This window comes from Oreochromis aureus, linkage group 5 (assembly GCF_013358895.1).
Source record: "Oreochromis aureus strain Israel breed Guangdong linkage group 5, ZZ_aureus, whole genome shotgun sequence".
NCBI classification, from domain to species: Eukaryota; Metazoa; Chordata; class Actinopteri; order Cichliformes; family Cichlidae; genus Oreochromis; species Oreochromis aureus.
Genome location: NC_052946.1, coordinates 33,436,984 through 33,452,350, shown reverse-complemented (window position 1 = coordinate 33,452,350; position 15,367 = coordinate 33,436,984). Strand labels below are relative to the sequence as shown.

The following is a 15,367-nucleotide window of genomic DNA, read 5'->3' as shown; positions in this document are numbered from 1 at the left end:
ATTTTTAATGGTTAGGGTAAGGGGCTAGGGAAACCATTATGTCAATGAGGGTCCTCACTAAGATAGCTGAACGGGGTTGTGTGTGTGTGTGTGTGTGTGTACTAGAGATGGACTGATCCGATATTACGTATCGGTATCGGTCCGATACTGACGTAAATTACTGGATCGGATATCGGCGAGAAATAAAAAATGTAATCGATCCATTAAATATCAAAAAAACACCTCACAAAACTTGCGAAACGGCGTAACTCGGCTCATAACCGTAGCACATCGGAGCAGTATGCATCACGTGAGGCTGTGTGTATTTGTAGCCTCGCTGCCAAACCAGCATTTCATCTCCGAGGAAGTTATCCCAGAGAGAAGTAAAGCAAGTGTGTAAGTTCAGATCTGAATGTTTGTAAAGCATTCCCATGTTAAGCTTAACATGGGAATGCTTTACGACTGCCTCTCTCCCTCCCTCTTCCTCTCCCTACTTCAATCATGAAACTGATTAATGATCAGCTGATCGGCTTTTCTGTCGCGAGTCCGTCTCTCTTCTTTGTTTTTGGCCCACTTTGCACCAGAAAGAGGAAACCAGCGGCTGAACAACAGCAGCACCTTTAAGCTTGATAAGCTGTTGTTAGAATTTATTTAATATTACTTTCTAAACCAGGATCCTTTTCTATGTAGCTGACGGCTGGTAACTGTGCAGGGGCGGATCTAGCAAAGTTTAGCCAGGGGGGCGATAGGGCATTAACAGGAAAAGGGGCACAAAGACATACTTTTCTTTCTTATTCTCATTTAAAATGTCTAGCTTTTAATAAATAATTATCTGAATCTTACACCCAAAGTTTTAATCTGATGTAAAATGTATAGAAGTCCATTACTGTATATAGTAACTGTTAAGTCTAATATACCCTAGTAAGCTATAGTACTTTTTCCTTTGGGAAGGTACGATCTGTGCAGTCTGCAATTCTGTAGAAGAAAGATGTTGAATCTATTTAATTATTCTTGAAAAATAATTTATTTCTGTGCATTTTTTTTTTCACTGCATCAAATTAAAGTTCATTATGTCGATTAAGCATCATGAGGTGGAGGGTGGGGGTGGTTCCCTATTTTTTTTTTTGGGAGTTTGCAACCCTATTAGTTAGGTTGCTTAATATTTCTGCTAAGTACTCTTTAAAATACCAGAATAGGGAGGATGGAATAGGTTTAAGTTTATTAGATTGATCAGTGTTGCTGAACTATGAAATATTTTGGGTGCAGTGTATTTTTACATACAGGTATAACAGAATAGCTTTAGTGTTGTTGTTTATTTAAACTTGAGTATGAACTTATACAAAATGCAGCAAGATATTAAAAAACAGTTTTATTGATTAAAAACACAATATCGGATTCATATCGGTATCGGCAGATATTCAAATTTATGATATCGGTATCGGACATAAAAAGTGGTATTGTGCCATCTCTAGTATATACATATGTTTGTATGTATGTGTGTATATATATATATATATATATATATATATATATATATATATATATATATATATATATATGTGTTACCATCCGAGAAGTGTAGTCGGATGGTAACAAAGAGAGAAAGGTAGTCAGAACTGAGGGAATTGAACTACCAGAAGGCAACATTGCAGACATAGAGGACAGTTACAAGTACCTGGGGATCCCGCATAGCGAATGGGAACCATGAAGAGGCCGCTAGGAAAGCTGCAACCACCAAGTACCTGCAGAGGGTCAGGCAAGTCCTGAGGAGTCAGCTGAACAGTAAGAACAAGATCCGGGCCATCAACACAGCGCCCCTGCCCGTGATCAGGTACCCTGCTGGGGTAATAGGCTGGCCAAAGGAGGAGATAGAAGCCACTGACATAAAGACAAGAAAGCTCCTGACCATGCATGGAGGGTTTCACCCCAAGTCCAGCACCCTGAGGCTGTACGCTAAGCGGAAGGAAGGGGCCGGGGACTGGTGAGTGTCAGCACCACAGTCCAGGATGAGACAAGAAACATCCATGAATACATCACGAAGATGGCCCCAACTGACAGCGTGCTCAGTGAATACCTCAGGCAGCAGAAACCCAAGAAAGAGGAGGAAGGCGAGGAACCATCATGGAAGGACAGGCCCCTGCACGGTATGTACCACCGGCAGATAGAGGAGGTGGCTGATATCCAGAAGTCCTACCAGTGGCTGGACAAAGCTGGACTGAAAGACAGCATAGAGGCACTAATCATGGCAGCACAAGAACAAGCTCTGAGTACAAGATCCATAGAGGCTGGGGTCTATCACACCAGGCAAGACCCCAGGTGCAGGCTGTGTAAAGATGCCCCAGAGACAATCCAGCACATAACAGCAGGGTGCAAGATGCTAGCAGGCAAGGCATACATGGAGCGCTCAACCAAGTGGCAGGCATAGTGTACAGGAACATCTGTGCCGAGTATAACCTGGAAGTCCTTCCGTCAAAATGGGAGATGCCCCAAGGGTGATGGAGAATGACCAAGCTAAGATCCTGTGGGACTTCCAGATGCAGACGGACAAAATGGTAGTGGCTAACCAACCGGACATAGTGGTGGTAGACAAACAGAAGAAGACGGCCGTAGTGATTGATGTAGCAGTTCAATGACAGCAATATCAGGAAGAAGGAACACGAGAAGCTGGAGAAATACCAAGGGCTCAGAGAAGAGCTCGAGAGGATGTGGAGGGTGAAGGTAACGGTGGTCCCGTGGTAATCGGAGCACTAGGTGCGGTGACTCCCAAGCTAGGCGAGTGGCTCCAGCAGATCCCGGGAACAACATCGGAGATCTCTGTCCAGAAGAGCGCAGTCCTGGGAACAGCTAAGATATGTGAGAGGACCCTCAAGCTCCCAGGCCTCTGGTAGAGGACCCGAGCTTGAAGGATAAACCGCCCGTAGGGGCATGCTGGGTGTTGTTTATATATATATATATATATATATATATATATATATATATACACATATATATACACATATAAAAGTAGAGCAGATGGAACAGAGAGCAGGGGGAATGACAGCAGCGACAGAGAGGGGCCCTGCATTAACCTTTCAGCATATGCCCCCTGCTCAGTCCACTGAGCTATACTGCTACTCTGGAAGTGTTTTTTTTTTAAAATTATTATTATACTATTAATATTAGTACTACTAGTGTATATATGAAAAGCACTTTCCAAAAAGGATTGCCCATGAAACAAGGTCAGCACAGCTTTCCTGACTTCTCTGGCAAAAATCAGCTTCTATCAAATCCCCACGGCTCAGTACCCCTGATCTGTGCTGGTGATGAAGGATGCCACTTCTTAAGTTGAAATCCTCCATCCTGTTAAAGTCTGTTTATGTGTTGCCTCAGTTCAGTAAATAAGAAAACACAGGCAGATCTTGACCAAGTACAACTGGAAATGGTAGATTATCAGCAACATCGATATATAGGAGGTAAGCCCATTGATCCTATTGATCCTCATGTTGCCTGTTGAAGACTTCTTATCTCCATGCACACCACAGATAGTTCTTTTATTTGTATTGATGATGTTTGATGGAACTAACCATCTACATGCAAAGGTCTGTGCACTGCCTAGATCAATGAGTCCATCTCTATTAATCTATACTGGATTCAATTTTAAAATTTTGTCTAAATTTACCTCAAATTAAACACAACTTCAGGGCACAAGATACACTTAAGTATCCTCTGCTGAATTTTGGGTCAATTTCTGGAGAAATTGTTTTGCTGGCTTGGGGAAACCTTACCCACAATTGCAGTTAGTTATCAATGAGGAACTCAGTCATTTATCTTCCATGAGATGAAGCTCCAAGACTGTTCTTTTCGATGCCACAAACAGGTTTGCAGCCTCTGCAGCTGAAGAACATACACAAGTATTGTTCGAGGATTATTTAACAGTTTCCTGGACTGTTTTGCCTTTTCAGTGAAAGAATTTCTCATACTGCTCCTTCAGACATGCATACAGTTGTCTAGGCCTTTCATCAAGATTTACATCTAGGGAAATGAAAATGGCTGTTTGGATGAATTGACTTTTTCATAACCCAGATAAGTGCCCATGTATACATATTTAACCTCTTGCTTTTCCAGTAAGCAGCAGTAGTATAAGATATATAAAACCCAGTTACTCTTCTGCAATTGACAAGCCAGTGCAGTGTGTTCAAATGAAGAAATGTTTAGTATCATCAACATCATTTGTACCTTTTAGTAAAATTTGGGCTCAAGAAAATGAGAATGACTTGATTAAATACTTGACTAACTCAATACCTGTGCCAGCTTAGAGTGGAAGTCTAAATCTAGGGCTGAGGCTCTAGATTAGGTGGTTTGCTGATAGGACAGGGGAACAATGTGCATGTCATCATTTATAATACTTTGTAATGGCACAGAATATCTTGAAACAAAATAATCAAATTTACTAAACCAAACAAGCTAATTATCCACTGTATAACTCCAGGGACTTTAAATTAATATATTATTGACGTGGAAGTGTGTGAAACAATAGATCTGTATGTATGTGATTTTAGAGAGTGGATAAATATGATCAATTTGTTGTGTGGTTGTAAATACAGCATCATATTCATATAGAGCGCACCACAGCCAAATACCACAGTGTGTATAGCTTATGATAATTTGCCATATGTGTCCCTATATTGGCCTTAATAATAAAAAAATCCAATACTTAAGTAGACATTAAACTCGATTGCTGACATTGCTGTAATTTAACAAATGTTTGTGAACTACAACACAAAATTAAGTTAACTATCCATCCAGACAGCTGTAATGGCCAGTTGCTGCTGACTAAATGATGGACCAGCAGTTAAGTGTTGCAGGACAGGATATTTGGATGTCTACAGGAGTATAGTCCCACAATACATTTCCATATAGCAGACATGCATGAACTTGAGTTCTTTACCTGGATTGTGGATGCAGTGGGATCAGTGTTCATGTCATGTCATGTACCCACATTGGCAAAGTATCATTAGTACATTAAAAAATGCCCCTGTCATTAATAATCCATGAGTTACTTCCACTCCCTTTAAAAAACCTAGAAAACCTATGCCTCGTCATTCACTTGAAAAATCAGTGAAAATAATAATTTCATGCACATGGACCACATCCTTTGAGCAATTACTTCATAAATCTGTTTGAGTATAAATGAAGTAGAGATGAGCAAGTCATTGAGGACACACCTGAAACACCTGAAGGTTTCTGTAAAGGCTTTTCTTCCATTGGTATTATAATTTAATTTTGTGAAGGTCTCCTGTTGTTACAAACTCCTGGGTATGATGTAGTAATGATCAAAGACAGAAATGTATCTGTACACAGAACTCGGTGATGCAATTTATTGTCAAGCTTCAAGGTATTGCTTCTTTGTCAAGGTAATTGTACCTTGACAATACCAGTTTTGTTCTAGACATTGGTAATAAATTTATTCATTGAAGCTGAGCATGCAGTTGTATTTTTTTCTCCTTCCCTTTTTGTTGAAATCTATTCTGTGCATCAGCGCTACTATGACTAAAACCAAGATTAATTGCTTTCATATCTCTAGTGTAGAATCACAACCACTGGAACACACAAAGAAACACATGCACACACACACACACACACACACACACACACACACACACACACACACACACACACACAGTGTGTCTTCCTACTGCACACATTTCTGCTCAAAGTACAGCGTGTACCAGATCAAAATAAATCTGCATGGATCAAAATGAGACTGGTTTAATTGACAGTGAGGCTTCAGTGCTCTGCAGCCACCATACAACATGCAGGTTCTCTCAGCTGGAACCAAGCATCTCTCCACTGAGAGCAATAAAAGAAAAAAATCTAAAAGGAAAAATGCCCTTTTTAGCTGCGTTTGTGCAGAGCAGATAGGGAGGAATGTGTATGCTCTTATGCACATATAAAACCCAAAAAGTTGCTGAAACTATGCATGTGCTTCAGCGAAAATTACCCTCTGTGCATAGCATAACTGCACACAGATGATTTGATAGAGCTTGTTCATCCCTTGTAGGAAACGGAGCATCTATTTGCATGTGACATTGAAGTAGTGAGAGAGTGTGGCGGCTTATTACAAAGCTGAAAGTAGGAGAATCCAATGCGTAATACTCTTATGTGGACAGAAAACAAGGCTACTATCTCTCTGTCTCATGGGTGTGATGTGAAAAGAGAGGCAAGGGGGGAAATGGATATGGAAGAAATCATACTACTGCTTTAGTATGCAACCAGTTTGGCGGCTAAAATGACTGAGCAACATCATCTGAGCAGGGAATAGTCAGTATTTTAAGAGAGGGTGAGACTGACATCAGAAGTGACAAAGGCAGGAAAAAGAGAGAGAGAGAGAAGGAAAGGAAGGAGGGAGAACAAGCGTGCAGCTCTGAGGCGTTCCATCATCCACCAAACTCCTGCAGCTTCCCTCTTCCCTCCTCCTCCTCTTGAGAGAAAGAGAGAGAGGGAGCAACAGAGAGAGAGCGAGAGAGTCACGCTTACAAGGCAGCGGAGAAGAGACGTCAAGAGGAGGATCTACAAAGGAAAAAAATCCTTCTCTCTCTTCTCCTTTCTCTCTTCGTGCATCCTACGGGCAGCAAGGAGCGAAGAGGAGTGAAGAGGACCTGGCTTGCAGATTTTCCACGCTGCTTCCCTGCAATTTCTGTGGCTGTATCACAGTGCGTGGAGCGCGGGGAGAGCTGCCGATAGCTTGATCGGTGACATCGCTCCGCAGCAGAAGAGCACCGTAGAGGAGCCAGGATGCTTAACAATCTGACCGACACAGAGGAGGGGGACGGGGGAGCGCAAAGCCAGGGTGAGTGATGGGATGTGTCATGCTGTGACACAAACCCATGAGCAGATACGTGTAAATGGGGGCATTCACATGACAATGCAAGGCATGCATATAATGTACATCTGCCCACGCAACCACGCAGTTGGAGAATAAATATATGCACAGCAAATACTTTGCAGATCACACAACATGCACATGCAAGGTGCGTTACAACATCGTACGGTGGACGGCCTGGATGCCTCTTCTACTGCTGCTCTTACTGCAAGGCTGTTGTGACAGGAATAGTAATGGGTTCACTCCGTACAATGATGGTGTGTATTACAGCTTTGTCCAGCACATGCACACATTTTTTTTTTTTTTTTACTAATATTCACACAAACCCCCGCACAAATAAGCATACACACATGGACGAACAGTACCTAGCATTTTGTGTTGCAGCCGTCCAATCGTTCATCCATTCTTCATGGCAACATAAATATTCCCATCACATATGGCACCTCTTTAGACAGGCGGTGCACACACAGACACACACACACACACACACACACGCACACACACATACACAATTACTGATACCAAGCCACCATTGCTGCTAATCCCATCACCCCCAGCTGTCAAAATCAACCTTCCATCAAATCCCCATGGCTCAGCCGGGTCCTCAGTCTCTGCAGGCTTTCAAGAGAGAACCTGTAGGTTGCTGGTTTGTGCATTGAGCTGTGTGGTGAGTGCTCTGTTCACCAGAGAGTGCGTAGCTTCTCGGGCCCTGGCGAAAAATAAACCTGTTCTTCTAAGTGCCCGTGACAAGCGTTGCACCTTTCAGAAGAGTATTAAATCATGCATTCAGTTTAAGTCCCGGGTAACCTCAGTTTATTTTTCATTACTCAAAGTGAGGATAATTCTGCTGTTGCCTGTGTAAAACCTGCAAACCAACAGCACTCCTCCTTTCTGTCTGCGAAATATTACAGATTATTGTAGCTCTGCACACATCTCTCTCTCAAGCCTCGGCTTTTTCCTTTGCTGCCCTCTTTTTCCCCTTTTGCTCTCTATATTTGTCTCAGCTCTGTCCTCACTCTTTCATCTCTCTCATTCTGCATTATGCACAAATCTCCCTGTTGTTGTCAGTCCTGGGCTCTAAGGGATGCACTGGAGAGACAGGTTGCGGATGAGAGAACAGTCACTATGCTTCTTCTCCTACCTGTGAGGGCTTAATGATAAAAATAGACCAGTGCTGGGAACATGAATATTTAACTTAATGCGGGCATCTTGTGTTTTTTTTTTTCTTTTTTTTGTGGGGGGGGATTACAGTGTTGCGCTAAGAGACATGGGCAGCAGTTGTAAGAGGTTAGTGGCCAGTTTGAAGCATGACCCCATTTTTATGTGTGACAAATTGAAACCATCAAGGGCAGGTTACCAAGCATGATGTGAAACCACATAACAGCACATGCATAATAGTTAGCAGCATATGATTACTTGAGAATACTGCTACCGTGTACTTAAAGCTTAAAGCACTGTTGAATTTACTGTCAGAATTAGATATCTGTGTGTGCATGCTTGTGTTAATGTTCATGTTGAGAACATGCTAATGGAGTGAGTGTGTCGTTGCTCATCAACTCTCTAGCCATACATAGATAAAATACTAGAAAATGCACAGTCAAAACAGTAGTTTTCACAGGACTCTTTGCAGTCTTTTAAAAGGATAAAAGAGTGCAGAAAGTCCTGCATCCAGGAGGATAAGTAGCAGGCAACTGCTGCTAATCAAATGATCATCACCAAGTGTAACTATCTCTATAAAAGCAGAGGTATTGGGAGTTTGTGTCATTGCGTTTACACACACCTTAATACTCCAGACCAGGAGTGGATGTCCCAGTAAATTCCCCACAAGGTCAGACTCTATAATGCTCACAGAAACAGCAAATTATCTAAAGGCTACATCTCAAAGACTGAACAAGCATGGATGTTTGGAAGAGTTGCAAGGAGAGTCTCTTCTCTCTAAAACAGAACATGGCAGCATAGCCATGTTCTTTCCATCAGAACCACAAGGAACTGTTATTTGCACAGACAAAGCTCAAAGTGGAACATTTTAGCCATAATGGACAGTGGCAAATCTGGCAAAAACCAAATCCAGCTTATAGGACCAATCCCCTCATAACAACTGTCAAGCACGGTGGTTAAGGGGTGATGATTTGGGCTTGTTTTGCAGCCACAGAACTTGGGCAGCTTGCAGTCACTGAGATAACCATGAACTATGTATACCTGTTTTGAATTTGATCTGTCTGATCATATGTGGATCATGTAAGAGGGCACTGATCCCAAGAGCACCAACAAATCAGAATTACTCAAAAAAAAAAAGCATAATCAAGGTGTTGTAATTCCCAGCCAAAGTCCAGATCTCAACATGAATAAAATGCTGGGGCAGAACCTCAGCAGAGCTGTGCCTAACTGAAGGTCCACAAATCTCAATGAACTTAGTCAATGTTGTAAAGAGGATTAGGCCAAAATTCCTTCACAGTGACGTGGGAGAGTCACAAAGTCATACAGAAAATGATTACTTCAAGTTATTCCTTCTAAATGTGGTTCTACAAGCTATTGAATCATGAGATGTACTTAGATTTTTCACAGGACTACATGGAGCCCTGTAAAAACTTTATGAGCAAGAGAGAGAGATATAATTTGGAGACCCATGCAGAGTTGGATAAGTGTCTCCCATCACTTAGTCTCAGCACATCTCTGTTTCTGCCTGTCAGTCACCCCTATCTCTACCTTTTTGTCACTTTGCTGTAGGCAGCATCTCTCAGGATAGGGCCTCATTCACACACACACACGCACACACACACACCTCTCCATCCTTTTCATCTGAATCATAGCCCTGCTAAGCTAGCTGTTGAACAACCTGAATAACTCTGTTTAGTCATCAGTGCTATGCAGGACAGTTCTTGATATCGGGGCCTTTTTGCCCCATTACAGTAGGAATGTCAGAGGCTGTCGCTGACCGCTGTCCCTCGGTGATGAAAGCTGCTCTCCCTCCTTCTCTCAGGGCTGTGTAGTACTGTCCAAGGTGCTGATTTAAAGCCTTTATTACATAGCTGGGTTACAGCCTAGCAGAGTTGCATACAGCACCAGGGCAGAGCTGTTTGTGTTTGTAGGGGTGTATTATTTCATCACAAACCTTATAAACATCAAGGATGAAAGGAATTTACAGAAGGTTAGCCGAAACTAAAAGTAAACTAAAAGAAATTGATGCATGTTGAATCACAAGCACGTTTACTTATTCATAAGTTGTCATGCTTCTCTCCCACCACATTGTTAATTATCTGCAGCTTTCTCTCTTTGGAGCAGTGGAGAGGTGGAAGAGGATGGAATGCAATCAAGAGTTGAAGGGGAGGTGAAGTTTTAGTAATCCATTTGCAGCACAGAAATGGTTTAATGGCAGAGCATGCCTTACTTTTGAAGCACAAGAGGGGAAACTGTCACTGTCTGGAAGATGTAGTGACGCAAAGAGATGCATTGCAGGTGGAGGGGGTTGAAAAAATGTTCATTTCCCTTCTGGCAGGTGTAGAAATTATGCTGTGAGTGTTTTTTTTTTTCTTTTCTTTTGTAGCTCACATTGAAATGAGTTGAAATGAGTGGTTTAACATATTTAAAACAGTGTGACAAATATCCATCTACCAAATGTTGTAAAGCTTCTGTCATCATAACAGTGATAAGCTATAGTATAAACGTTTGCTCAGAATGTCAGAGCACTCATTGTTAAGGTGCGCTATTAAGAAAAGCTTTTAGTGTTTGCATGCCTGATTTCTTGTTAGCAAGTGAACATGATGTACTTCTACTTCACCAAATGCTTATTTCTGTCTTTGTTTTTTTGTTTTATTATTATTTATGCATTCCAGTTGCTCATTAACATGTCAATTCATTGTATTTCCTGTGGTTTAAAGAGTGATTGTTTTTGTTATGTGTGCATAATAGAATATTGCTCATGAGGTCTTCCCAGTCTCAGCAGGGCAGCACACAGCTGATAGGCGATGCTGTCTTTTCCACACTTATTTAGACAAATTTGAAAAAAACTTGTCAAAAGTTATATTAACAAGATCGCTTCAACGCTAAAATACTCAATATCAATTATTCCTTTAAATTAGAATAGATTTGAAACAAAAGCTAATGTAATGTAAAACTATTGTGTTTAGACAGTAATAATCACAAAAGCAAGAGGAGACACAAACATTGCAATAAATATTTGTAGTTGTTACATAAGATTGTTTTTTTTTTTTTAAGTGAAAAATCTTATGTAACACAACTACAGTGGGTCTGTTATTACTGCAACTGAACAAATGCATATTTTTAAATAAAGAAAGAAATGAATGCAACTGATTTCATGATGTTCATCGGTTTGAATAAATTTCAGCTCAGCAGTAGCCTGTAAAAGTTGAGCTCGCATTAGGAAATACTAGGCTTGCATTAACAGTAACCTAACAGCGTTTTTTAATAAGCACTGAAGATATCTGAGAAAAGATGCAGCCATTGCGATATCAACCACTAGTTTTATGTTCTACTTTTTTAAAGTCGCAAATATGGCATTTTGGTCAGTGTCCTCCTAAAAAAACATGATTATTTCTGTTGTAAAATTGGACATTTTAAAGTAGGTGTCATTTTACCACAGGAGTGGATATTGACTGGTTTTTGAAATCAGACTCAGCCCTTCTTCTTCTGCCCTGCTGTAATATCCATAATATGGATAATCTAGAACTAAACTGAATTTCAGGGTGTTGTGTATGTTACTCCATCTGCAGTTTCATCTATTCATCCATTTCTGTACTGACAACTGCAGAATTTAGTGAACTAATTGATTAGTTAATTAGTTAATCAAGTAGTTTTTAAGCAAAAAATGCCACCTGCTGTCTGTTCAGTCTTCTCAGTTCGAAGGAATTTCTTCTTTCCCTTAGTGGATGTGATGTGATGTGACTGTTGTTGGCTGTTAGAATTTCATAACAAAGTTGTTTTTCTTTTTTTAAACTATGTTTTGACATTTTGCATAAAGTGATCCAGAGTGATTGAGAGGATAACCAGTAGATTATTTGATAATGAAAAATAGTCATTAACTCCATCCATCTCCTCTCTGCACCAGTCTGTACTCTTGGTCCAGGCTGTGAATGGGGTTGTAATGATGTTTTAGTTATGGCTGACTGCATAATACTGCAAAACGCTCCCCGGGGCCCTCTCCTAGGGAAGCAGTTGTTGTGCATGCTCAACGTCATTATTCTCTGTCTACCCACTCTGCGACTTGTCTACTGTGAATGGAGAGTAAGAGGAAGCAGAAATGCACTGTAAGTGAGAGAGACTGCTGGCTAATACAGAACCACAGGCACTTGTTACTTGTAAAGGTGGCTCTCTGGCTGCAAATAAAAATACATTTTCAGTAGCTTAGTGCTTAAGTGTGTTATCTCCACATGAGTAAACAGACACATAGTCCTGCTAGCTTGCAGTATAGTATTCGATTGGTCAGGTTCAGTACTTAATTGCCATGTCAACAAGTTAATAACATTGGAGGGAAGCGATGTATGCCGTACCCCTCATTAGACACTTGAGTGTCTTTAAGAAGGAGAAACTTTTAAAATTATACAAAAATACTTTTAACCAATTTATATATTTCTTATAGTTGTTCTCTGTTTATACCCATGCTAATTAATCATCATTTTTTCCCTCTGTGTGCCAACCACCATGGTACAAATGACACCTAAAGTCAAAAGATGGATCGTAATCACGTAGTCTATCACCTAATTAGGTCTTAATGAAACATGGATACACAATAGCTTATGTAAAACTGAATAGGCTTTCTTGCTAATTAGAGTGTGGTTACCATCAGCAGTGGGTGTCCAGACATAGATATTCATTCATTTGGTTTGTCAATTAAAAACCAGGATGCAATCAGTAGTGAATGGTTCTGCTTCCTCAAAGCTTGTTGTTGACTCATATCATTCTGGTGAAAAGCTCAGAGAAGTGTGTGCACATGGTGGACTCATGAGCACACACACGTGCATATTTAAGACTTCACCACAAGTGATTCTCCTCTTGAATAAAGGTAGCTGATGACATAAATACATTCATTAGGTAGAGTTATTCCACTGAATGAATGTAATTGTAATATTACATTTCATCAGCACAAATCCCTGTTCAGCAACAAAAACAGCGATGGGAAATTACAGGCTCCAGCGGACACTGAGGTAAAAGATTTCAAATGGATGAATGGTCCCGGAGAGAAATAGATGGCCGGTTTTATGGGGGGGAATAGGAGGTCACTGTACATGAAGGAAAGGGATGACTCATGCCAGAATAAGCTAATCGAAGTTGAACACAGGAACTGTTATTTCCTCTCTCATCAGTTTCATTAAAATGAACTAGATTGGATGTTACTGGAAAACTCAGATATGTAAGAATAAAGTGAAGCAGGAATAAATAATTGCAAATACAATTTCTAAAGTAGAACACAGTGTCCCTAAACATTAAGACATTTTGAAACACTCAAGAGCAATAGTTTTATTGATAAGCCACCTTTTTGTTCTATCTATGTATTAACCACACATTATTAGTTACAAATTGTAGTCTTTTTATAATGCAGACATCTTTTTGGAGTGTTAGACCCCAGTCACATAGGCCTAGGGAGAAGTGTGTGTTCTGTGTCTGGTTGGTAAGTAGTTGCTGTGTCACTAGAACTAAACTGATTGCATAGAGGGATACAGTTTCTGCATCTTGTGATTGCTTTGGCAGGTTACTGCAATCACCTGTTTTAAGACCCAGACTTTGCAAACACTACTCTCTAGGTGGTAGTGAAGCTGTGAAATGTGCAGCACAAACTGGAAACGTTTGCCATCAAAGTAAATCTTTCACCTTTTGTAATGTTTTTGTTTCGTGTAAGGCACAGCTTTTAATTTGAATGCAAATACTCATTTACAGCACACTTTAACCTACAGCAATCTTGATGTTTGCCAACTGGTCTCCAGACCTGTATCACCAAGGCTTTAGGCAAGTCATTTTGGGAGTTTCTTAAGCTTCCCTTAAATACAAAGAAGAACTGTAGTTCTTCAATTAAAACAGCTTCCACGATCACGGTTTAACTGTTTTAATTATAATTGTTCTTCATCACCATCACCCACAATTAATTGAAAATCTTCTTTCCTGAAAAGTTTATTATGATCAGTGTTTGTTTTTTAGTTTTTTTTTTCAATATGTCGGTGATGTGTTTTCCTCCCCTTTCAGTCAGTCCAAAATCAATGAAGCAACATGAAGATGCTTTTAGCATTCTGTTTAGTTTTAGGCTTTCATTTAAGGTCACTGATTTCACTGAAAAATAATATTTAGAGGCATTTGACGCATTCAGTTTTATGGAGCTGAATAACTGCTTTTCACCATTAATACTCCTCTGTTCAGCTAAAGCAAAGTGTTCCGATTCACTCTGAGATTTTCAAAGGACCTGCTATAAAATGTATGAAATAAAAAGAAGGATTAGAGGTGATTGATGGAAGAAAAGGGTATACAGCTAAATAAAACACTTCTTTTTGGTCTTTTTAACATGTTGCATAAACTTCCGCAATGTAATGATGAATTGTAATGATGATTTAACACTTTGTCTGCAGGAGGAATTTGTTATTAATGGTCAGAGAGATCTGAGACTCTTTTCAGTACATGTAGTTTACTCAACAAAAGAAATCCGGTTGGTTCGGGTGCACCAGTGTGGGAATCTGCACACCGCAGATAAAGTAAATCAAAAGCCGACAGTGCACACTCCACACCCCTGAGGGAGTGACACATTCTTGTTTTCCTCCGGCGTGTTATTTGAGAAACCCAAGTCCTTGATGAGTCTCTCAATTTCCACGTTATCTGACATTAGTGTGAACCAACCTGTGCCAGGAGATGGAACCATAATGAAAAGTCACATATTGATTTCCTCTCACTCATATAACTATTTGTGGGGTGTGAGGTAGTGTGTAGTTGAGACCGACCTCAGAAACATGATAGCCTCCTGTGCCGGTAGGACAGCAATCACAGCAGCATTGACTCACTACATAGATTCTTCCGTTTTGTCACTTGAGACCAAATAAAAGCTAAAGAACCCCTGTTACTACATCTGTGTGTATGTGTCTGCATGTGTCGGAGCCTGGCTTCATCCCATTTTATCAAGCTGTTTTCTTTTGGCTCGAGAGAGAAAAATAACCAAGTAGATAATGTAGATTTCCATGGTTACCGTCTGACCTGCTGGAAATAATTCAAATATTTGCTAAATGTGCGCCCTTTACACCGAGGTTAAACATGACATACAAAATACAGCACATACAGTCACTCATCCGTTTATACATATAAATAAATTTAAGTCACATTGATAAAGAATGCATTATTTCAGATGATGAGTTTTACAGGTGTATAATTATTTATCTTTCATAGAAGGCATATTTTGCTCTTTTCAAGCTTACATGTTACCGCTGTTTCATGCCACACTCTTCATCTCTCATCCTTTCATCTCCCTTTTTATTGCCTAGGTAACCACCAGCCAACTTTAAAAATGTGCCCACTGTCATGAGTGTACGTGGAGTT

The 15,367-nt window shown here is 40.3% G+C and overlaps 1 protein-coding gene across 3 annotated transcripts in view; it reads left to right on the top strand.

The window, feature by feature from the left end:
• slc12a5a (solute carrier family 12 member 5a) overlaps positions 1-15,367 on the top strand; it is a 186,314-nt gene that overhangs the window by 74,308 nt on the left and 96,639 nt on the right. The window contains exon 1 of one of the 3 annotated variants that reach the window (XM_031738567.2): positions 6,603-6,808. The exons of the other annotated variants lie outside the window; for them this stretch is intronic. Coding sequence (XP_031594427.1) covers positions 6,754-6,808 — 55 coding nt within the window. The 5' untranslated portion in view covers positions 6,603-6,753. Of the gene's footprint in view, positions 1-6,602; positions 6,809-15,367 lie in introns of those variants that run through there. 3 annotated transcript variants of the gene reach the window in all.